Genomic DNA, 25265 nt, shown 5'->3' on the forward strand with positions numbered 1-25265 from the left:
ATGTGGCTTGTCCTAAGTTTATTAGGACAAAAAAGAACAAAAACTTTACTAGGACAAAAAAGATTTACATAAAATAATAACAGATAAATGAAGCATATTTTATAATATGTAAATGGACCACCAGAGTACATATTTGATCAATATTTACTTTCTGGGTTTTCTGTTTTTATCACAGTGATCAGTGGCAAGGTGAAATAATAACTAAAGGTGCATTATTACAATCATTTGTTTCAAAACTGATTACACCATGTACAGCTGACATAATAATAATAATAATAATAATAATAATAATAATAATAATAATAATAATAATAATCAGCAGCAGCAGCAGCAGTACAGCTTGTCTACCATCTTTTGGTTCATGCTTTGAACATGAATAAATTGTATCTGAGACAACAATTTATACAAAACGGAGGAATAATTTTCACAGGTGTTCTTTTTGCTAATGTATTTTGACCTGTGCATAAGTGTCGTGATCAGTGTTGACTCTTGACGGCATTCTGGAGGAAGAAGGTTTCTTCGCAAAAGTCACAGCTGCATAGTTCAAGTCAGTTTCAGCCTGACAAAAAGAAAGCAGACATTACAAAACACACTGAGTACAGATTATGGGAGTACAATCTCCTCAACAAACTCTTGTAACTTCATAATTTCTTCACCTTAGTATTCTAAGGTTCTAGTAGCTTGCATTTTGGTTGAACATCAGGTAACCACATCAATGTAATCACTGATTTTGGTGGAATATTAAAAAAAAAGATTTTTTCTACAGATCAACTTGGCTTTATCTGCCAGACAATCAGCATCCAGGGTGACATTTTTATCCAGGGTGCTCTCTATGACAGTAACAAGAGTAAGTGTAAAAAACACATACAGTACAGGTCTAATGTAGTTGCAGGTATTACAGTGTTTAAAGATTCTGGCACATCAGAAAGTCTTCAGCAGAGCAGAAAATTAACATTACGGCAAACATCCGATATCTCATCTCATCTTCTTCCGCTTATCTGGGGCCGGGTCGTGGAGGCAGCAGTCTGAGCATGGAAGCCCAAACTTCCCTCTCCCCAGACACCTCGGCCAGCTCCTCGGGAAGAACACCGAGGCGTTCCCAGGCCAGCCGAGAGACATAGTCCCTCCAGCATGTCCTGGGTCTTCCCCGGGGCCTCCTCCTGGGGGGACATGCCTGGAACACCTCCCCAGGGAGGCGTCCAGGAGGCATCCGAAAGAGATGCCCGAGCCACCTCAGCTGATTCCTCTCAATGTGGAGGAGCAGCGGCTCTACTCCGAGCTCCTCCCGAGTGACTGTGCTTCTCACCCTATCTCTAAGGGAGTGCCCGGCCACCCTGCGAAGGAAACTCATTTCGGCCGCTTGTATCTGCGATCTTGTTCTTTCGGTCATTACCCAAAGCTCATGACCATAGGTGAGAGTCGGAACGTAGATCGACCGGTAAATCGAGAGCTTCGCCTTTTGGCTCAGCTCCTTCTTCACCACGATGGACTGGTAAAGTGACCACATCACTGCGGAGGCTGCACCAATCCACCTGTCGATCTCATGCTCTATCCTTCCCTCACTCGTGAACAAGATCCCGAGATACTTAAACTCCTCCACTTGAGGCAGGACTTCTCCACCAACCTGAAGAGGGCAAGCCACCCATTTCCGGTTGAGAACCATGGCCTCTGACTTGGAGGTGCTGATTCTCATCCCAGCTGCTTCACACTCGACTGCAAACCACCCCAGTGCATGCTGAAGGTCCTGGTTTGAAGAAGCCAACAAGACAACATCATCCACAAAAAGCAGAGAAGAAATCCTGTGGTTCCCAAACAGGATTCCTTCCGGCCCTTGGCTGCACCTAGAAATTCTGTCCATAAAAATTATGAACAGAACCGGTGACAAAGGACAGCCCTGCCAGAGTCCAACATGCACTGGGAACAGTCCTGATTTACTGCCGGCAATGCGAACCAGACTCCTGCTCTGTTCGTACAGGGACCGGACAGCCCTTAGCAAAGAACCCCGAACCCCATACTCCCGAAGCACCCCCCACAGGATACCACGAGGGACACGATCGAATGCCTTCTCCAGATCCACAAAGCACATGTGGACTGGTTGGGCAAACTCCCATGAACCCTCGAGCACCCTGTGAATTTTATAGAGCTGGTCCAGCGTTCCACGACCAGGAAGAAAACCGCATTGTTCCTCCTGGATCCGAGGTTCAACTATTGGCTGAATTCTCCTCTCCAGTACCCTGGAGTAAACCTTCCCGGGGAGGCTGAGAAGTGTGATTCCCCTATAATTGGAGCACACTCTCCAGTCCCCTTTCTTAAAAAGAGGAACCACCACCCCGGCCTGCCACTCCAGAGGCACTGTCCCCAACCGCCACACGACGTTGCAGAGGCATGTCAGCCAAGACAGCCCCACAATTTCCCTTAACTTCTTAATTTCCCTGAGGGAACCCACCCAAAGGGATCAATAAAGTTTTATCTAATCTAATCTAAACAACATCCAGAGACTTGAGATACTCAGGGCGGCTCTCATCCACCCCCGGTGCCTTGCCACCGAGGAGCTTGCAAACCACCTCAGTGTCTTCGGCTTGTGTAATGGACGAGTCCACCTCTGAGTCATCAGCCTCTGCTTCCTCAATGGAAGACGTGACGGTGGGATTGAGGAGATCCTCGAAGTATTCCTTCCACCACCTGACAATATCCCCAGTCGAGGTCAACAGCTCCCCACCCACACTGTAAACAGTGTTGGCAGAGTACTGCTTCCCCCTCCTGAGGTGCCAGATGGTTTGCCAGAATTTCCTCGAGGCCGACCGATAGTCCTCCTCCATGGCCTCACCGAACTCCTCCCAGTTCCGAGTTTTTGCCTCCGCAACTGCCCAAGCTGCGGCACGCCTGGCCTGCCGATACCTATCAACTGCCTCAGGAGTCCCGGAGGCCAACAAGGCCCGATAGGACTCCTTCAGCTTGATGGCATCCCTTACTTCCGGTGTCCACCACCGGGTTTGGGGATTGCCACCACGACAGGCACCGGAGACCTTGTGGCCACAGTTCCAAACAGCCGCGTCGACAATGGATGCAGAGAACATGGTCCACTCAGACTCATTGTCCCCCGCCTCCCTCGGAAGCTGAGAGAAGCTCTCCCGGAGGTGGGAGTTAAAGACCTCCCCAACAGAATGCTCGGCCAGACTTTCCCAGCAGACCCTCATCATACATTTGGGCCTGCCAGGTCTGTCCGGCTTCCTCCTCTGCCAGTGGATCCAACACACCAGCAGGTGGTGATCAGTTGACAGCTCAGCCCCTCTCTTCACCCAAGTGTCCAATACATAGGGCCGGAGATCAGATGAAATGACAAAGTCGATCATCAACCTCCAACCTAAGGTGTCCTGGTGCCACGTGCACTTATGGACACCCCTATGCTTGAACATGGTGTTCGTTATGGACAAACCATGACTAGCACAGAAGTCCAATAACAAAGCACCACTCGGATTCAGATTGGGGAGGCCGTTCCTCCCAATCACGCCCCTCCAAGTGTCACTGTCGTCGCCCACATAAGCATTAAAGTCCCCCAGTAGAACAATGGAGTCCCCAGTCTGAGCACCTCTCAGTACCTCTCCCAGGGACCCCAAGAAGGCCAGATACTCTATACTGCTATTCGGCCCATAGGCACAAACAACAGCAAGAGCCCTCTCCCCGACCCGAAGGCGCAGAGAGGCGACCCTCTCGTTCGCTGGGGAGCTATAAGTAAGCCCACACCAGCCCGCCGCCGCTCACCGTGGGTGACTCCAGAAAAGTGGAGAGTCCAGCCCCTCCCAAGGAGCTGGGTTCTGGAGCCCAAGCTGTGCATGGAGGTGAGCCCGACTTTCTCTAGCCGGTACCTCTCAACCTCCCGCACAAGCTCAGGCTCTTTCCCCCCCAGCGAAGTGACATTCTATGTCCCAACAGCTAGCCGCTGTGTTTGGAGATCAGGTCGTCGAGGCCCCTGCCTTCGACCGCTGCCCAATCCACACCGCACCGGCCCCCTACGGCTACCTCTGTGGGTGGTGAACCCACAGGAGGTCGGGCCCACGTCACCACTTCGTGCTAAGCCCGGCTGGGCCCCGTGGGCAAAGGCCTGGCCACCAGGCGCTCGTATATGGGCCCCAACCCCGGGCCTGGCTCCAGGGTGGGGCCCCGGCTGTGCCATACTAGGCGACATCACGGTCCTTGATTTTTTTCATTTCCATAAGGGGATTTGGTGAACTGCTCTTGGTCTGGCCTGTCACCTAGGACCTGTCTGCCTTGGGAAACCCTAACAGGGGCATAATGCCCCCGACAACATAGCTCCTAGGATCATTCAAGCACACAAACCCCTCCACCACAATTAGGTGGCAGTTCTAGGAGGGGACATCTGATAACAATAGTATTAAATTTAACTGACATTACTGAGCTACATGCAATGTCTTTCATAAACTAAAGTTTATTACTAAAGTCAAAAATGTCTATTTAAATCCAAGAGAATATATTATAAATAAAGAAAAGTATTATTTAAAGTAAAACTCAAAAAATAAAGCTTATTGAAAAACATTTATGATCATAATGTACTCAAAATGATCATAATAGGCTCAAAATGTTTTCCTCCACTGAGTTATACCATTCGTTAGTTACACTGGTCTACAGCCAAAATGCTTCTGAAATAAATATAGCCAAACTTTACTAACTCTGGGTTGCAGAGAACGAAAATGGAACTTAAAATCATTCATTGGCTCCAGTTTTCAAGATTGGCTCGATGAATAAATCTATGATTGGGTTTGGATAGTACTTACTTTTTTGGCAAAACAATGAATGATGCAATCTGAAGCCAGTATTGCATCATACATGTTATCATGTTATTCCTAGACGTCACTGACGACGCAATCATTAGTCAACTTACATCACTCTGCTGAACAAAGTGCACTATATCAGCTCAAAAAAAAAAATCATACAGTGCTATGCACTCAAGATTAAGTCTTTGCTTGACAAGCTTGACAAGAGATGCTCCATTTCATGAATACAAGAGACAAGCTGCCCAAAAGCACTGAGTACACACTGAATAAGGACTAAACCTATTCAGTAATTATAAATAATTGTTTTCTGCCATTTGGTTCATAATACATTTTATATTTATAAACTTTTTGCTGATTTTCTAGTGTTACATAAAGAGAGCAAGTGAAATATCATGTAAACCAACCATAAACACATGAAGAGACCTAGGTTTACAATTCATCTCATCTCATCTCATTATCTCTAGCCGCTTTATTCTGTTCTACAGGGTCACAGGCAAGCTGGAGCCTATCCCAGCTAACTATGGGCGAAAGGCGGGGTACACCCTGGACAAGTCGCCAGGTCATCACAGGGCTAACACACAGACACAGACAACCATTCACACTCACATTCACACCTACGGTCAATTTAGAGTCACCAGTTAACCTAACCTGCATGTCTTTGGACTGTGGGGGAAACCGGAGCACCCGGAGGAAACCCACGCGGACACGGGGAGAACATGCAAACTCCACACAGAAAGGCCCTCGCCGGCCACGGGGCTCAAACCCGGACCTTCTTGCTGTGAGGCGACAGCGCTAACCACTACACCACCGTGCCGCCAGGTTTACAATTTATACTTAAAATGTTACTATCTATGTACATGAGTATAAAATGTAAAATCTTAAATATCTTGGAAGCCATAGTCAATCAGCTGTTTTAATTGTCATATTTGGATTCAACACACCAAATTTCATAACAAACGGCCAATTTCATCTCTGAAGCAGACAACTTCTGAAAAATTGTTGACCAGCATTATTAAATGAGATTTAATAATGCTGATTAATGAGATTAAATGAGGTTGTTTCATAAACAGTCAGAGAGAACCTTATAAAGCCAAACCATAATTAAGCTTACAGTATAAGAAGGTTCTATCTGCATTTGGCCAGTGTTCAAAAAGCCATTTTCTAAATGTCACAGAATTTCCACAATGTAAATTTAAAGTAACAGTTTCCACATTTATATAAAGTTTTAATCTAGCACCAGGTTTAAATGCACTGTGAAGTTTATGAAATATGTTTTTATTTGAATAAAGAGCTACTTCATAGATGATTGCATTACCTGTTTTGTGGGACGTGGATGGCTATTGGTGGCACCTTTATAGAACAATAATTAACATTTTAACGTTTTGGTGAGAATGGTATACAATAACAAAAATATAGTAAAAATAACATTGACAGATAATAAAAGACAAACTGACCTTTCCTATTTTTAAATATAACTCCAACCAGAACAATGATTATAATACCAGATATTATATTAGACGCTGTCAAGACAATGACATTCCAGTGGTTGCTTTCTGAAATGTAATTTGTTGCAAAAATTCACAATGTGGATTAATATGAAGCTGAAAAGTTAAATATACAAAAGTTAATAGACAGCTGAAAAGTTAAAATTTATATTTCATACCAACAAGACATTGAGTATGTTAGATTCCTTTATAACAGCATAAAAATATAGTGTATGTTAAAATATTGTAGTAAAAGTTAATGTTGTCAGTTCAAAGGTTTGAATATGATTCAGAATATGGTCTAAGGTTCTCTAATAAATCATCTCTAATAATAAGTGATTTTGTCTCAATCTGTAAACTGCTGTAGTTTTGCAGGATGCACTCATATTTCAATGCCAGATAAATAAATTGTAAAATTACCCAATACAAACTTTGGGGCATAAAGGATTGTTGCATCATGTATTAAAATATAATTGCCCCAAACTAAAATTATATTATGGAAATAAAGCTATCAAATTTTGTACCTTTTAAATCAACTTTTGTTCCAATCCCAAAGAAGATCCTTCCACAAGCAGCCACAGCACAGTGGTAAATTCCAGCATCAGCGTATCCAATGCTGCTCTTCAGCAGGGTATAGCTGCAGCTCTGTGTGGGAAAACCATCCTTAGAGCTCCTTTTACACTGAGCACTGCTGTCTCCAGGAGTGTAAATGAGTCCTGTATGAGATTCTCCTGAACCATGTTTGAATAAGTACACGCCCTGTTCACCTGCACAACTTGAAGCAATCACTTGTACTGAACACTGAAGAGTGACAGACTCTCCACTGCTGATAACCGTTAGAGTCGGAACCGGGTGGTTGGCCTTCTCAGCTTTAAAATGAATGTTGAAGGGATAAAATAAGGAGAAATTATATTGAGCAGTATGAAATATTTAACTGCAAGTGCAGTTTCAATAAGAAAGCATGTTGTCAGAAAACATCTACATACCCTGAAAAGCCAAAAGTGTTCCAGATTCAAACTTGACTACATTGTCCAACATTTCTGTACAGAAATATGTTGCACTATCCTCTTCTTTGGTTCTAACAATGTTGATATCAAATCTTTTTCCTTCCTGAGTAATATCAAGGTGGCCATCATCAAATTTAGGATTAAATCTGTAGGTGTTTTTAAATTTTCTTGCTACATGCTGAGGCACCTTTCCAAAACTCTGCTTGTACCAAACTAAATTATCTTGGTTATCTTTCAACAGGTTTTCATCACATTTGATAGTTACATTATCTCCACGCCTCACTGTTTGCACTTGCAGCTCAATTATGTCAGATGTTTTAACTGAAAAATAAAAAGTACATTGATCAATAAAAATAATTAATATACAGTATTATTGTTTTGAATTAAAACATTCAAAATGATCACTCACCAGTGATGAAGAGGCCAAAAATAGCAAGGAGTGTGATCATTGTTCCTGCTAAGACAATGAGATAGTGAGGTCTAATAACCTTCTGTTCAGTAGAAAACCAGACCCAGTGTTACATGTGATTGGTCATTTGAACCTTGAGATTGCTTTGATTGGTCCAATAGTTTAAAATCTATTTTATTTCTTCAGATTTTTACTGCAATAGTCCTACATCTATGCTACACCAGCATCTACACTAGAATCTTTAGCAAACATGTAAAACAAATTATGGGCCTCAGAATTCATGCATACTTACAGGAAAAATTATGTCATTGGCAAGATCGCATATCTGTAGAGGATGTGTAGTACCATGCTGTCACGGTTGCACCTGACATCACTCAAGACTTCCCACAGTTCACAGCGGCCTCCAAACATGGCTGCCATGGACTACAGGACCCATCACACATCTCACGGCTGAAAGTCGCCCGAGTTCTAATTACATGCACTTTTCACAATTACCACAGCACATATATTTAAGGAATTTAGATTTCACAGCCCATTGCAAAGTCATTTCTCAGTTAATTATGTCTGGCTCAGTTCCTTGTTTCTGGTTTTGATTGTGTTTGTGTATTTTGGACTTTGCCTTTTGATATTGCCTTTGACATCCTGTTTGCACATTGCTTGATGTTTGCCTGTTTTTGGATTCTGATTTTTGACTACATTATGGATTTGTTTGCCTGTGCACCTTTAATAAAGTCCTTCCTGCTTTTATATCCATCTGTTGCCTGCTAACCTGACACATGCATGAAAACCATTATTGTTATAACTACGGCTGCTGGGGTGGTGTATGAGGATGCAGGATGTAGAAAATGGACTGCTGTTCTTTTTATTAATGGAGGATTCTTTTTATGCCATGCTTTTCGTCACTCTAAAGCACACACAACAAAACAAAACAAGCCCAGCTGTCACGAATAACTTGGAAGCTCCGAGTTTGCGGTAGCCTTCAGGCATGGCTGCCATGGGCTACAACTCCCAGCAAGTTCTACACTGCCCTACCTCTCCTGAATTCTAATTAGTGTTGTACCTGTTCTGCATTCCCCAAATTACCACCAAACATATTTAAGCACTCTTCCTCCTTCTGCTCCACACAGAGTTTTGCTCAGTGTTTACTTACCTGACCATACCAAGCCTTTGACATTCTGTTCTGTTTTCATCTGTTTATGACATTGTGTCCACTTTTCCTGACTTTGATCTTTGTTTGACTTCTGACACACTGACTGCACCTTGCACGACCCTTGTGTAGAGGTGGCAGTAAAGGTGACTACGCCACCCACGGGAGATCTAGTCTCCACGTGGGAAATTACCGTTTGATAAGAAACCAACAATTCTCAATTTAACCAAATTTCATACACTTTAGCACATGCATTCAGGCAAACAGGTTTTATGCAAGGATGAAGCAGAGACAGTGTTCTACTTCAAATTGTACAAAATTTTATTTTAAAATACTGATCATATTCACTTCACTCACACACACTGGTAACAAGGGTAATACCTGATTAACACTAGGTCACAACAAAAAAAACTAACAAAACAAAACAAACAGCAGGAGAGGGGTTACCAAAGCAGGGAGTGGGTCAAGATGACCACACACACACGGCACTGCACACCCAGTGACACTACTCTGCAAATGACAGTGAGACACACAAACACATACCCACCACCAAGTGCTCGGGCCCCCTGCTGGATGTCCCCGATCCTACCGAAAAAGAGGAGAAATAACAATTAATAAACAAAATGGCCCCCAGGATTTGGCTATGTCTGAACCCACCAGGCTAACAGATGGGAGATTTTACAAACCACACATGATGACACACACACCCACACACAGATCACTACAAATTATACATCCCCAAGGGCACAGCAAAACACCTTGGCCAAGGCAAAAAAAAATATAGAAACAAATGTAAACCCCCGGCCGCCCTGGAGGACAAACCCACACCAGCAGCGCAGCACCAAATGAAACACTGACCAAGAAAAATGAAAACAAACAATACAAGATAAATTAGCAAAAAAAACCAAAAAGTTGAGACAAAAAAACCAAAAACAAATAAATCAGTAACCTATTTGTCGAGTTGCCCAGGGCCCCTGTTACTGCCTTCATACTCACATAACACAGTTACATACACCCGAACCACAATGAAGAAACAAACTCACACCAACAACACACATACACACACACTTCCAAATAAAACTCTGTAGAGACAAAACAGCAGCCGGTGTCTAGAATGTGGCCTCAATTGCCTACAGTCTTAGCAGCGATCCACCACGAACCAAAAGGGAGAGTTCTTGTCACACTTTCAACCGCAGCACGAGGTAGAGTAGCTGGTAGCTCGTATACAGGTCAGGCACGCAACAGCGCAGCCAACTTCCCAATTGCTCTGCCCTAAAGCAAAGAAAGATGTTAACCACCCGATGTACCAAATCACAATGGCGGACACGTGTTATAAAATAGTCACTTACCAATCACTTGGTAAACATACACCCAAACAGGCAACAATGCCGAACCGATGCAGGTACACTCAATGTTCTACCCTAGAACAAACAAAGCCATTAACCACAATGACTGAATTTCATTAGCAAGTTCCGATGCACTTGCCTCACATACCACATTTCATGACACTGAAAGAAATGTAGGTCGACATACCTTCACGGTCAAGATGTAAACCTAACCAAATGCTGTACGCAATCAAGCCGCTCTAAAGCCAACGCCAAACTCAAGGTAAAACAGTTGAATTCGCTTACCTGACTGCTGCTGCTCCCTGCTTTTATAGAAATATCCCACCCGGCAACTCAATCCCAAGTCGCCTGTCATGACGTCAGTCAGCGCGACTGCTGCCAGGCTTAAAGGCGCCGACACACCACTACACTTGCTTCCCCTGACTATGTTTTGGATTATGATTTGGATTTGTTTACCGGTTTGCTATGGACTCTTTTCCACGATTGCATCTGTAAGATACCTGCATTTCTGACAGAATACTTTGCCACTATCATGGATGCACAGCAAACTGCTCTTTTATCCCAGTGATGCTTATTAGGGGAATACCAGCAGACCACGGGCGATTGCTCTAAGACAACAAGGGAGGCTCAGCCTCCTCTAAAAATGCCGTTATAACTTTAATGTGTGCGTGAGTTTCTCCCCCTCGTGACAGCGCGATGCAGCGCAGCCTCAGTGGGCTTCAATGGCATTGGGAGCTCTGCGCTTTTCAATCTCAAAATGCAAGACGATTATTGACAAATACTGCGAAAATGCCCGCCCACGGACTCCCATGGACTCCCAGCCTCAGTGGACTTCAATGGCATTTGGGAGCTCTGCACTTTCAATCTCAAAATGCAAGACGGTTATTGGACAAATACTGCGAAAACGCCCGCCCACGGACTCCGAGCCTCACATGGGAGGGACATGGCAGTTTCCATGAGGAGACTGGTGATTGGTGAAAGCGGCCGGATATTTTCTTTGATTGACAGCTCGTTTCAACTATAGACAGGCAGCGGTACAGTGTTGCCAGATTGGGGGTTTCCCGCTCAATTGAGCGGTTTTAAGTGCATATTGGCGGGTTTTGAAAATATTTTGGGCTGGATAACGTCAGCAGTATCTGGCAACATCAGTTCAGTCCCATGCAGATTCGCGAGTGCTGTGGTGTATTGTAAGAGATCAGCTTACATTTCGATTTCATTCATTACATATGGTTTCTACCAGCTTTTTTAGTTTGTATATATTTTCATTGTAAATAAAGTGTAAATATAGTATTGTCAAGTTTGTTATCTTAGTTCCAGAAATTTCGTTTATTTGAGTGACTGAACTTGAACTTGAGGGGGCTAGTCAGCTAGCAAGAAAGCTGCGCACGGATGCCAAGCATTGCTGATTTAATTTTGGCGAAGCCATTTGCCAGTCTTCCTTTCGAGGAAAAAATTAAAATTAAAGAGCAGGGTAGACCAACGCCTCAAATTGACTTGGTGAAAAAGGTAGGGAATAATACTCGTTCCTTTCAGCTCTCCTGGTATGAGAAAGTGAATTGGCTAACAGCAAGTGACCCACATCAACAACAGTAAATAGGCTACTTTAGTAATATGTCATGGATGGACCAAAAATATAGAATCTATTTAAAATGTTTATGCTGAGTATATTATATTGGAGTATATATTTTTCTGGATATGAATTAAACACAGCTACAATTTGGAAAACATTTTTAAACAAAAACACAGCCGAGAACATTTCACACTACAGACCTGGATTAAAAGTGAAGGGTTATCAAAATTGTCAATAAAAAACATTTCTCAGTCAAAATAAGTAAAATATAGGGAAAGTGTCATTGAATGAAATGTGTGGCACCCAGCCCTACTGCTGAGGTTCCTGACAAAGAGCTGCTTTCATTCTCATCCCATTCTCATTATCTCTAGCCGCTTTATCCTTCTACAGGGTCGCAGGCAAGCTGGATCCTATCCCAGCTGACTACGGGCGAAAGGCGGGGTACACCCTGGACAAGTCGCCAGGTCATCACAGGGCTGACACATAGACACAGACAACCATTCACACTCACATTCACACCTACGGTCAATTTAGAGTCACCAGTTAACCTAACCTGCATGTCTTTGGACTGTGGGGGAAACCGGAGCACCCGGAGGAAACCCACGCGGACACGGGGAGAACATGCAAACTCCACACAGAAAGGCCCTCGCCGGCCCCGGGGCTCAAACCCAGGACCTTCTTGCTGTTAGGCGACAGCGCTAACCACTACACCACCGTGCCGCCTGAGCTGCTTTCAATAATGATCAATTTTTAAACAACATGCCACAATTTTAAAATATAAAATGTTAAAATATACCCCCCCCAACACCACCATCATGTATATTGGACAGTAGGCTAATGGGCCAAAAGAACCTGTTATTTCATAGTTTGTGACGCTGCCAACAATCAGCCAGATCAGAGGCAAGAGTATGGGCAAAATTGATGTTTTTTCTTTTAAAATCTGGAAATATCGTAACCGACCAGCCTCCCTTGTTTGAAAGACTACCAGCCGCCACTGCAGCAGACGCTAAGTGAACTGGATATCGACATCTCACAGCTCACCACTGTGATGTTGCAGAGTCACTCCTAATGCACCCCACACCCACCGCAAGTGCTCTTCTTGTGGTCTGACCTGACAAATTCTCCAGGGAGGTTTCTGAGTGTAAAGGCTTCCTGTTTCAGTGCTTGCTCTATTTATGACACAGACAGGCATGACTGACCAGCAAAAAAATCCCTCAGTTTATCAACTTGCTCACTGGGAATGTGCTTAATTGGGTGACTGCTGTGTGGGAAAAGGGTGATGAGCCCCCTTCTTATGATCGCTTTATGGAACTCTTTAAGAGTGTGTTTGAACACCAGCCAGAAGGTGTAGAAGTTGGTGAGGGGCTGTTGAGAATACAGTAAAGGAATCAGAGAGTTGCTGAATATGCATTAGAGTTCTGTACCCTTGCTGCCAGGAGTGGGTGGAACAAGCCGGATCTGAAGGACATTTTTCATCAGGGACTTGACCCTCTCATTCTCATGGAACTAACCTGTCAGGATGAGCAACAAACCCTAGACCACCTCATTGACCTAGCCATCAGGCTTGATAATTTCCTCCGAAATAGGCTATCACTACAAAGTTCCATCCCAAACACTCTGACTTCCACTAGCCCTAAACCTATGGAAATCTCCAGCACCCTCATAAACCATTCTGAGCAGGAACAAAGATGGCGGGAAGATCTGTGCTTCTATTGTGGAGCAGCCAATCATCTGTTAGCATACTGCCGTATTCAGCCTGGAGGACCTAGGAGATCTCCTGGAACTGAGGGAGCTACCATCACTCCTTCATCCCTACTGATGAGTCCCACTCTATCTCCACCACACCAGTTTTTCAAAGTAAATATGCTGTTACAACTCTCAGAATCATCCCATGTGCTCTCTGCCCTGACAGACTCCAGGGCTGCCAGCAACTTCATCAACAGTGTGGTCATACAGAAACTTCAGATGCTCATACAAGAACTCCCGCAATGTGGAAGCATTAAGGCCATTGATGGTGGACCCATTGGGGAAGGGGTTCATTCATGCTGCTGCAGCTATCCCATAGCCATCTCTGAACAAAGGGCCCTTGAGGAGTACATACAAGAGGCACTGCAGCAGGGGCACTTTCATCCTTACATGTCATCTGCATCTGCTGGATTCTTTTTTCGTTGAAAAGAAAGGAGGAGGCCTAAGGCCATGCAGAGATTACCAAGGCTTGAACCAAGTCACAGTTAAATATCTTTATCCCCTACCTCCATTTTCCCTCAGCCCTGGAGCAGCTGTGCTTGGTGCAAATCTTCACTAAACTCGACCACAGAAGTGACTATAACCTGGTATAGATCTGAGAGGGGAACGAGTGGAAGATGGCATTCAGCACTACTGAAGGCCATTTTGAATATCGTGTAATGCAATATGGACTACCTTGTGTGCCCAGTTTCTTTCAATGTCTGATCAATGACATACTCGGGGACATGCTCGGCCATTATATCATCATCCAATATAGATGACATTCTCATCTCCTCTCCTGATGAGGAGAGCCACATGAAGCATGTGAAGGCAGAGCTCAGGTGGCTCCTGGAAGATCATTTATATGTAAAAGCTGAAAAATGTGAATTCCATGTTTCGCAAATCACATTCCTGGGCTATGTCATAAGTGCTGAGGGTGTCACCATGAACAAGGACACGGTATCAGCTGTGGTGACATGGCTGACCCCCACGACAGTCAAGGAGCTCCAATGATTCTTGGGGTTTGCAAACTTTAACTGGCCCTTCATCTGGTGTGTTGGCTCCATTGCAGCTCCCCTTACATCCCAACTGAAGAAGGGGCCCAAGTGCCTCCAATGGAATCAGGTGGCCGAGGAGGCGTTCACCCAACTCAGGTTCACCTTCACCTCAGCCCCCATACTCAATCACCCCAACCCCCACCAAGCTCTTCATTGTGGAGGTCATCGCCTCAGAGTCAGGAGTTGAGGCAGTGCTCTCACAATGCTTTGGGGAGAGACCCAAGCTACACCCAGTGGCCTTTTTCTGTAGGAAGCTCACACCAGCAGAACAAAAGTCTGACATTGGAAAATGGGAGCTCTTGGCTGTTAAGCTGGCATCAGACGAGTGGAGACATTGGCTCAAAGGAGCCACATACCTTTTCACAATATATACAGATCACGAGAACCTGGAATACATCAAGTCTGCAAAATGTCTGAACCCCTGTCAAGCATGCTGGTCCCTTTTCATCACCAGGTTTCATTTCATGATTGCATACAGACCTGGGTCCAAAAATACTAAGGCAGACACCCTGTCCAAAATATACTCCTCCATAACCACTGTTCAGGAACCTACAAACATCCTACTCCGTGAATGCTTCATTAATACCCTCACATGAAATATCAACAGGGAGATAGCACAGGCCCCACCCAGTTGCATGCCAGAAGTCTGCCCTCCTGACCGAAAGTGTGTATCCCCCATGATTTTGGGGTTGACTCATCGCCTGGACTCACTCCTCGCCAGTGACATCAACCGTTTCATCACATCTTGCTCTGCTTGTGGCCAAGCCAAAGTACCCCATGCACTGCTGGTAGGTAAGCTGCTACCCACACCCAAATGCCCCAGTCCCACCTAGTAATCAACTTCACCGACCTACCCAAATCACAGAACCACAGAACTTACTGTACACAATGAACTGAGAAACCATCAGTGGTGTTTGAGCTGAATTATATGCCTGAAGTTAATTAAAAGTTGATATTTACTGTCAAGTAAGAGTTTATACAGATTGCAAAAAAAGTTAAAATGAGAGTGAATTTTGTTTGGCCTTTTTTTTTTTTACCCCGTTTTCTCCCATTTTGTCATATGCCAATTTCCACCAACTATTTAGTTCTCCCCATCACAAAACAACTACCAACCAGAACGGTTGAAACTCAGCATGTGCTTCCTCAAAGACACATAAAGACAACCACCACAACTTTATAAACAACTGCTTATGATACCTCAGATTGCAGCTTAACACATTTCGTGGAAAGCTTTTTGAGTCCTCTTTCACATACAGTACATTAACTCACATAGAAAGTACAACTGACAGGGGAGAGAGAGTATTCCATCCTTTCCAGCCAGATAGCATGGCCAATTTTTTTGCTGTCTTGAACTCCCTGCCATGTGCCATGGATGAGTGTTTTTTTTTTTTTTTTGGGGGGGGGGGGGGGGGGGGGGGTTCAAACTTGCAATCTTTTGATTATAGGCCACATGCTTTTCTTATGTGCAATGCATGTGTGATGAAGGATCATCTTCCATTGCAGCAACTGCACTCAGTACTAACTGATTAACAACTGACAGTATATTTTCACTAATGGAAAAAGGGTTTGAATGCATCTGTGGTTTTGTAGTAAAGGTGTGAATAAATAGGTGGCTTGGTCACTATTGTGGTTGTAAAACAACACTGGCAAACTTTTGCAAACAGCCACAATGCTATTTTGCTGCATGACAAACAGCAGCTAGATTTTCTGAAACTGTTAAGGGGTTTCTCACATGGCAAGGGACAAAATGTTCTATGCTTTGCCTGTCTCTATAAGCCTGTCCACCCATATCTTGATAAAAACTGAAAGTGAGATAAGCGATTTACTTTTCCTTAAATCTGTGAACAATCCAAGACAGTGTGTTTCTGTAACAGTGTGTTTCTGATGTGTGCTGTTTGAGATGCCTTTCAGTGATCTGCTGAGGTGCTGAAGTTAACAGCACATCTGTTATGCATGTTATATACCCACACTTCTGTATGCTAAGATACAGTATCTGTAATATTTTACTAATTCTTTTGTTAATTAACTGGAATTTTTTTTGACTAAGTCAAATGCTTGCATGTTCAATTTAAGAGGCACTAAGATGTGAAAGAAAGCTAACCAGTTATGTCAAGTCAAGTTTATTTGTATAGCGCTTTTAACAATGGACATTGTCGCAAAGCAGCTTTGCAAAATTTGAATGAATTAAAACATGAGCCAATTTTATCCCTAATCTATCCCCAATGAGCAAGCCTGTGGCGACGATGGCAAGGAAAAACTCCCTCAGACGACATGAGGAAGAAACCTCGAGAGGAACCAGACTCAAAAGGGAACCCATCCTCATTTGGGCAACAACAGACAACATGACTATAACATTAACAGTTTTAACATGAAGTCAGTTTCGTTGATGTCGCAGCATGCATTGTGGTTGCGCTGAAAAAAGTGTGTTGGGGTGAATGGACGGAGGAAGAAACACATTATAAATGGACATTCGAGTACAATTAAAAATAGTTAGAGAATAGAAAATAAGCTAAAACAGAATAAGACATAAAATACAAGAATAAAAGTTACAGTGCAGAGAAGCTTAATCAAAAGCCTCAAATCTGATTTAATAAAAGACAGCAGCAAAGAAGAAAGAAAGCATTCAGCCTGGATTTAAAAGAACTGAAAGATGCAGGCATTTTGTATTGATTAATGTGGGAAATACACTCAGTATAATATGGATTTATCACAAAAATACACGCATGTATTTATTATTTTGAAACCCCACCAGCCAACTGATCTGGCATGTTTTAATTGTGCGACAGTAATGACATAAAAAAAAAAAAAAGGCACGGCGTTGTGTAATAGTGTCCAAAAGTGTTTTTTCATTTTCAAGTCAAGTTTATTTGTATAGCGATTTTATGTTAGATATTAGCCTACAGGAAACAGTATCTCAGCTTATCTTGGCCAGATTCTCAGAATATGACTCTATAGATAGCAATTTAATAGTGTCTTATCCAAACTACATCACTGTCCTAATAAGATGCCTATGGTCTCATGGCAGTGTAAGTTTTGGCATAATCTGAACACTGATGAAACCCATTAAATATGTACTAACATCTCTGCACTATATTCTTACACTACACACTATGTACTTGAGTATGTAGATTCTTGATTTTAACCGAATAGTAGCATTTTATATTGAACACCATTTCCACAATCCATTATATCAATTTTATTTTGAAAACATTACAACAGGAATGCATAAGAGAAACAACAGGAAAGTAACAACAGGAGCAAACATAGTAGTTATCTCTTACTCACTCAGTCACGCAAATATTTTGAAAGGTGTTCTTTATTATTCTTAAAAATAATTCTCTAAAATTGTTTAAAAATAAGTACAAATATATTTCAAGCAGTGGCAAGTGTAGCTAGGAAATGATTCTTCATTATGGTTAGACTTATGACAAATCCAAATAATCAGCAACAATTCAAACTGCAGTGCATTTCTTGTGTGTCAGTATTTATTGGATCTGACATCAGTTTTTGTAATATTTGTACATATTTTACAAACAACATGAAGTATCATATGTATTATAAGCATGACAAGAAGTCCAATTCTTAGAATGAAGTTATTGCACATTCCCTCTTTCTCACTGTTGTTACCTGCACAGAAATTTTATTTGAACACATGACATGCTAGAAGATATAATGGATCATAGAGAAAGTCATAGGTCATAAAATAATTTTCATGAGATAATAATATTGGTAAAGTTGTAACTGATTAAAAGATTATCCATCCATTATCTATAGCTGCTTATCCTATACAGGGTCGCAGGCAAGCTGGAGCCTATCCCAGCTGACTATGGGCAAGAGGCGGGGTACACCCTGGACAAGTTGCCAGATCATCGCAGGGCTAATAAAAGATTATGAGAAGGAAAAGGATTATTTTAAAACTTTTACCTTTTACAAAAACTTTTGTTCCATTCCCAGCATAAACATATAGCGTATGTTAAAATATTGTAGTAAAAGTTAATGTTGTCAGTTCAAAGGTTTGAATATGATTCAGAATATGGTCCAAGGTTCTCTAATAAATATTCTCTAATAATAAGTGATTTTGTCTCATTCTATAAACTGCTGTAGTTTTGCAGGATGCACCCATATTTCAATGCCAGATAGATAAATTGTAAAATTACCCAATAAAAACTTTGGGGCATAAAGGATTGTTGCATCATGTATTAAAATATAATTGCCACAAACTAAAATTATATTATGGAAATAAAGCTTTATCAAATTTTGTACCTTTTAAATCAACTTTTGTTCCAATCCCAAAGAAGATCCTTCCACAAGCAGCCACAGCACAGTGGTAAATTCCAGCATCAGCGTATCCAATGCTGCTCTTCAGCAGGGTATAGCTGCAGCTCTGTGTGGGAAAACCATCCTTAGAGCTCCTTTTACACTGAGCACTGCTGTCTCCAGGAGTGTAAATGAGTCCTGTATGAGATTCTCCTGAACCATGTTTGAATAAGTACACGCCCTGTTCACCTGCACAACTTGAAGCAATCACTTGTACTGAACACTGAAGAGTGACAGACTCTCCACTGCTGATAACCGTTAGAGTCGGAACCGGGTGGTTGGCCTTCTCAGCTTTAAAATGAATGTTGAAGGGATAAAATAAGGAGAAATTATATTGAGCAGTATGAAATATTTAACTGCAAGTGCAGTTTCAATAAGAAAGCATGTTGTCAGAAAACATCTACATACCTTGAAAAGCCAAAAGTGTTCCAGATTCAAACTTAACTACATTGTCCAACATTTCTGTACAGAAATATGTTGCACTATCCTCTTCTTTGGTTCTAACAATGTTGATATCAAATCTTTTTCCTTCCTGAGTAATATCAAGGTGGCCATCATCAAATTTAGGATTAAATCTGTAGGTGTTTTTAAATTTTCTTGCTACATGCTGAGGCACCTTTCCAAAACTCTGCTTGTACCAAACTAAATTATCTTGGTTATCTTTCAACAGGTTTTCATCACATTTGATAGTTACATTATCTCCACGCCTCACTGTTTGCACTTGCAGCTCAATTATGTCAGATGTTTTAACTGAAAAATAAAAAGTACATTGATCAATAAAAATAATTAATATGCAGTATTTTTGTTTTGAATGAAAACATTCAAAATGATCACTCACCAGTGATGAAGAGGCCAAAAATAGCAAGGAGTGTGATCATTGTTCCTGCTAAGGCAATGAGATAGTGAGGTCTAATGACCTTTGTTTTCAGTAGAAAACCAGACCCAGTGTTACATGTGATTGGTCATTTGAACCTTGAGATTGCTTTGATTGGTCCAATAGTTTGAAATCTATTTTATTTCTTCAGATTTTTACTGCAATAGTCCTCCATCTATGCTACACCAGCATCTACACTAGAACCTTTAGCAAACGTAAAACAAATTATGGGCCTCAGAATTCATGCATACTTACAGGAAAAATTATGTCATTGGCAAGATCGCATATCTGTAGAGGATGTGTAGTACCAACTTATTCACCAATAATCTATGGTCAAGAATATCAAACGCTGCACTGAAATCTAATAAAACAGAACCAACTATCTTACCTGCATCTATTTCTTTCAACCATTCATCGGTCATTTCAGTGAGTGCAATAGCTGTGGAGTGCCCCTTCCTATATGCATGTTGATGTACTGTATTCAAATCATTTGTACAGAAATAATATTGTATTTGCTCATAAGCTATTCTTTCCATAATTTTGTAGTGAAAGTTCATTATGTCTACCTATTGAAACTATTCTTTAAATTCATTTCTTAAGACAAGGATTTTTTAAGATGTTACCTTGACAGTTTCGGCGATAAACTTCCGCCTTCTTCAAAACAGTCACCAGATGTCGAGTGGTGACGTGCCTTCTCAGCTGATGTTACTCTAAGGAGGCATGAACGTCCCGCCCAATTTGACAGGTAGTTCACGCCTCCTGCTGTCAGGTCGCTCCTCCAGGACGGCACTCCAGGTGTGTGACAGCGCGTACGCTCCCTCATCCCGGTTCATCGTTCTCTGCGCACGCTTTCGTATCTCCACTGCCTCTAAAATCCAACGCTGGAATCTATTTTCTTCAGCGCGAATGACTCTGGCCTGTATGACATAGTAGAAAACCGGTTAAAAGCAGACAGAACCCTGAAAAAAACGTACAAAACTTACAGCACAGGACATAACAAAACTATTACATTTCATTTCCACTTCCACATATTTCCAATTCAGAGGCACAATTTACAGACAAAAAGAGGGATTTGCAATGGGGGACCCGCTATCTGCCACTCTATGTAACTTTTTTATGGAGGATCTGGAAACCCAAGCCATAGAAACAGCACCAGATGACTGCAAACCTATCTTCTGGAAAAGATACGTTGATGACATTCTTGAAATAACCAAAACAGGTCACACACAACAATTCATGGATCATCTAAACTCCATAGACAAGACAGGCAACATCAAATTCACACACGAAGAGGAAACGGACAAGACAATAGCTTTTCTGGACCTAAAAATACACCACACAGAAGAAGGGGACATTAAAATCACAACATACAGAAAACCTACACATACCGACCAATATCTACTCTGGACATCTGAACATCCCATCGCACACAAAATGTCAGTAATCAGAACACTATACGACAGAGCACAGAGCATCACGGAGGAGAAAGACAGACAGGAGGAGGAACAACACATCCAACAGGCATTAAAAAACTGCCAATATCCACCGTGGGCAATCCGAAAAGGGAAATTACAGACACAAACAAAGGAAAAAAACAAACAAACAAGGAAAAACACAGAAAAAACAAACCGAGGCTTTGTCACACTACCATACATAAAAGGAGTTACAGAACACATCCAACGATCCATGAAGAAATACCACATCAACACCCCGGTCAAACCATACAAGAACCTCCGACAGCTGCTAGTTCACCCCAAAGATAAAATACAACTGGACAATAAATGCAATGTCATATATGAAATCCCTTGCCGTTCATGTAATAAAGTTTATATTGGCGAAACGGGCAGATGCTTCCATACTTGCAAAAAAGAACACCAAATAGAATGTGAAAAAGAAACAACAAAAAGACTCACAAGATCTGAAAAAGAAAAAGCAAACCAAGAAAACTTAAAATCAGCCATTTCAGACCACTCCAAACGGCAAAATCATATAATGAATTGGGAAGAGGCCAGAGTCATTCGCGCTGAAGAAAATAGATTCCAGCGTTGGATTTTAGAGGCAGTGGAGATACGAAAGCGTGCGCAGAGAACGATGAACCGGGATGAGGGAGCGTACGCGCTATCACACACCTGGAGCGCCGTCCTGGAGGAGCGACCTGACAGCAGGAGGCGTGAACTACCTGTCAAATTGGGCGGGACGTTCACGCCTCCTTAGAGTAACATCAGCTGAGAAGGCACGTTACCACTCGACATCTGGTGACTGTTTTGAAGAAGGCGGAAGTTTATCGCCGAAACTGTCAAGGTAACATCTTAAAAAATCCTTGTCTTAAGAAACGAATTTAAAGAACAGTTTCCATAATTTTGCTTAACAAAGGTAAAATACTTATTGGCCTACTATTCTTCCCTGAGAAGATCTCTTTATTATTCTTGGGCAGTGGAATAATCTTAGCTATCTTCCAATCCGCAGGGCAAATTGATTTTTCAAAACTTAAATTAATTATATAACAAATGGGGATAGCCACAACATCAGCAACAGGTTTAAGCAACCTTGCATCCAAATTATCAATACCAGCTGGTTTATTCTTACTAGATCTAATACATTGTTCAACAGTAGACACTTGGACTTTATCAAAGTGAAAAATACAACTTTTATTCTTCATAACTTTATTTATGATAAGTTTGGATGCAAGTTCTAGTCCTCCATCATTTACTGCCATCACATTATTTAACTTCTGAATTTTATCGCTAAAAACATACTCAAATAATTTGCTATATCTACTGGTTTAGTGATAAAATTGCCCTCTACCTCTAAAAATGATGGTATGGATCTGCCCGTCTTCCCCATTAGCTGATTTAGAATGTTCCAAGTAGCCTTACTGTCTGTACTTATCATGTTAATCCTTTTATGATAATACACTCTCTTCTTATTTTTATTTAACATCATTACAAAGTTTCTAAGTTTACGATACTTACTCCATTCTTGTTCACCACCAGTTTTTACTGCTTCTGTTTTGGCTCTCTTTCTTTCATGTGTGCTTTAAGTTCTTGATCTAGCCAAGGTGACCTAGTGTTTCGTACAGTTAATTTTTTGACAGGTGCATATTTATTAACTATTGGGAGTATTAAACGATCAAACACACCCAAAGCAAGATTTGGATCTTCCTCCAGCAGTACTTCAGACCAATCAACCTCTCTTATTTCATTACTATAGCTATTTTCATTAAAATATTTAAAGCTTCGTTTGAAAACGACCTTCTGAGCCCTCTTGGGGATTTTTGTCTTTCTACTAATGGCTATAAGGTTGTGATCACTACAGCCTACTGGAATGGAAATTGCTTTTGAACATAACTCGAACACATTTGTAAATATTAAATCAATACATGTTGAAGATTTGACTCCATCTGCTCTTCTGTTTATCCTAGTATGCTACTTAACTACTTGTGATAGATTACATGTATCTGCTAGAGAAAGAAATTTGTATTTCATCGGACACTCATTCACATTCCAATCAATATTGAAATCACCTAAGACAAATACCTCAAAATTTGCATCACACACTTTATCTAATACTTTACATATATTGTCCAAATACACTGTGGTCGCATTTGGAGGCCTATAGCAACAGGCTATCAGCATTGGCTTTATGTACGGTAGTTGAACTTGCAGCCATAGTATTTCCACCCCATTGCATCCTAAATCAGTCCTGGTTTTAACCGGAATATGATCTGGACAATAGATAGCTATCCCACCTCCCCTCGTACCTCTATCAAGTCTATACATATTATATCCCTCTATTTTCAATACTTCACTGTTTATTTCTGGATTCAGGTGGGTCTCTGTTAATGCAAGCAAATGTAGATTATATTCATTAAGGATGTCAGAAACATCATCAATTTTATTTCGTAAACTACAAATGTTTAAGTGACCCATTCTAAATCCTTTTTGTGGTAAAGCAGAACTACTCATTTTTTGTACACCAATATATTTTGTTAACCAACATAAACTTTCTTTTCTTAATAATCATAACTTTCCTCAAAACATAAACTCTTACATACAACACAAACATCATGTTCCCAACCTCTAAACCACACACACTCTCCCGTCACACTCATACAAACACACATATATTCCCTCGTTACACTCATACCAACCCACCCACTCACAAACCAAAACAATGTTTTTGTTAGTACAGTATGTTTAGCACCAGCTCCAAAAAAACATTTTCATTCATGCTCATTTATGGCTTTCAATTAACTGACCTATACAGTTGAGTCAAGTCCTGGATATTTCACTCAGAGTCCTGTTCAACTGCAGATTCTGTAGGTGTTTTTAAATTTTCTTACTACATACTGAGGCACCTTTCCAAAACTCTGCTTATACCAAACTAAATTATCATTATTTTCTTTCAGCGAGTTTTCACCACATTTGATAGTTATATTATCTCCATGCCTCACTGTTTGCACTTGCAGCTCAGTGATGTCAGATGTTTTAACTGAAAGATAAAAAATACATTGATCAATAAAAATAAATAATATGCAGTATTTTTGTTTTGAATGTAAACATCCAAAATGCCACTCACCAGTGATGAAGAGGCCAAAAATAGCAAGGAGTGTGATCATTGTTCCTGTTCAGACAAAGAGATAGTGAGGTCTAATGACCTTTGTGTTCAGTAGAAAACCAGACCCAGTGTTACATGTGATTGGTCATTTTGAACCTTTAGATTTTTTTGATTGGTCCAATAGTTTAAAATATATTTTTTCTTCAGTATTTTTTTTTACTGCAATAGTCTTTCATCTATGCTACACCAGCATCTTTAGCAAACATGCAAAACAAATTATGGAACTCAGAACTCATGCATATTTACAGGAAAATAATGTCACTGATAAGAATGTATATCTGTAGAGGAAGTGTAGTACCATGCTGTCACATCTGCACCTGCCAATACTCAAGACATCACAGTTCGCAGCGGTCTCCAAACATGGCTGCCATGGACTACAGGACCCATCACACCCCTCACCACTGACAGTCACCTGAGTTCTAATTACATGCACCTGTTCACAATTACTACAGCACAGGTGCATGAGGAGTTTAGATTGCAAGTTCAGTGCTCAGTTCCTTATGTCTGACCCAATTTCTTGTTTCTGTTTTTGACTGTGTTTTTTTTTTTTTTTGGACTTTGCCTTTTGATCTTGCCTCTGACATTCTGTTTGTGCCTCGCCTGACCTTTGCCTGTTTTGTGAATTCTAATTTCACCTATGATTTAGATTTGTTTGCCTGTGCAACTTTCATAAACTCCTTTCTAATTTTACATCCATCCTATGGCTGCTAATCTGGCACACGCATTAACACCATCATTGTGATAATTCTGGCTGCTGGGGTGGTGTATGAGGATGCAGGGTATGGAATGCCTTTTTATTAATGGATGATTTTCTGTGCCATGCCTTTCATTACTCTAAAGCACATATATCAAAACAAGCCCAGCCACAGCAAGCCACCTTTTTTCTTTTATTTCAGAGCAGGTCAGGGTGGGTATAAT

At 41.5% G+C, this 25265-nt stretch overlaps 2 protein-coding genes across 4 annotated transcripts; both read right to left on the reverse strand.

Moving 5' to 3' along the window:
- Positions 1 to 285: 285 nt before the first annotated feature.
- LOC132883020 (uncharacterized) lies at positions 286 to 9191 on the reverse strand. The gene is made up of 6 exons (XM_060916142.1): positions 7694 to 9191; positions 7264 to 7605; positions 6802 to 7146; positions 6248 to 6346; positions 6109 to 6143; positions 286 to 559 (listed from the first exon to the last, which is right to left on the reverse strand). The coding sequence occupies exons 1-6, from the start codon at positions 7731 to 7733 to the stop codon at positions 443 to 445; spliced, it is 978 nt and encodes a 325-aa protein (XP_060772125.1). The 5' UTR covers positions 7734 to 9191; the 3' UTR covers positions 286 to 442.
- Positions 9185 to 24357, reverse strand: LOC132883021 (uncharacterized). 3 transcript variants are annotated; one of them, XM_060916145.1, is made up of 7 exons: positions 24309 to 24357; positions 23989 to 24221; positions 20354 to 20647; positions 19695 to 19742; positions 19265 to 19606; positions 18803 to 19147; positions 9185 to 9425 (listed from the first exon to the last, which is right to left on the reverse strand). In XM_060916145.1, exons 4-7 carry the CDS (start codon positions 19732 to 19734, stop codon positions 9346 to 9348), a joined length of 807 nt encoding a protein of 268 aa, XP_060772128.1. In that variant the 5' UTR covers positions 19735 to 19742; positions 20354 to 20647; positions 23989 to 24221; positions 24309 to 24357; the 3' UTR covers positions 9185 to 9345. The 3 variants fall into 3 exon arrangements, with proteins under 3 accessions (XP_060772128.1, XP_060772126.1, XP_060772127.1); XM_060916143.1 differs by lacking the exon at positions 9185 to 9425 and adding an exon at positions 17908 to 18166; XM_060916144.1 differs by lacking the exons at positions 9185 to 9425; positions 20354 to 20647; positions 23989 to 24221; positions 24309 to 24357 and adding an exon at positions 17908 to 18166 and having other exon boundaries at positions 19695 to 20168.
- Positions 24358 to 25265: the final 908 nt, after the last annotated feature.

Source organism: Neoarius graeffei, chromosome 3, assembly GCF_027579695.1.
Source record: "Neoarius graeffei isolate fNeoGra1 chromosome 3, fNeoGra1.pri, whole genome shotgun sequence".
Lineage (NCBI taxonomy): Eukaryota > Metazoa > Chordata > Actinopteri > Siluriformes > Ariidae > Neoarius > Neoarius graeffei.

Bases quoted from the DNA above. Each gene is read 5' to 3' on its own strand.
- LOC132883021 (XM_060916143.1), bottom strand. From the start codon at position 19,734: ATGATCACACTCCTTGCTATTTTTGGCCTCTTCATCACTG. The intron at 19,607-19,694 runs GTGAGTGATCAT...TTTATTTTTCAG, and splicing joins TTTTGGCCTCTTCATCACTG to TTAAAACATCTGACATAATT. The intron at 19,148-19,264 runs GTATGTAGATGT...TTCATTTTAAAG, and splicing joins AACACTTTTGGCTTTTCAAG to CTGAGAAGGCCAACCACCCG.
- LOC132883020 (XM_060916142.1), bottom strand. From the start codon at position 7,733: ATGATCACACTCCTTGCTATTTTTGGCCTCTTCATCACTG. The intron at 7,147-7,263 runs GTATGTAGATGT...TTCATTTTAAAG, and splicing joins AACACTTTTGGCTTTTCAGG to CTGAGAAGGCCAACCACCCG. The intron at 6,347-6,801 runs GTACAAAATTTG...ATTACATTTCAG, and splicing joins AACAAAAGTTGATTTAAAAG to AAAGCAACCACTGGAATGTC.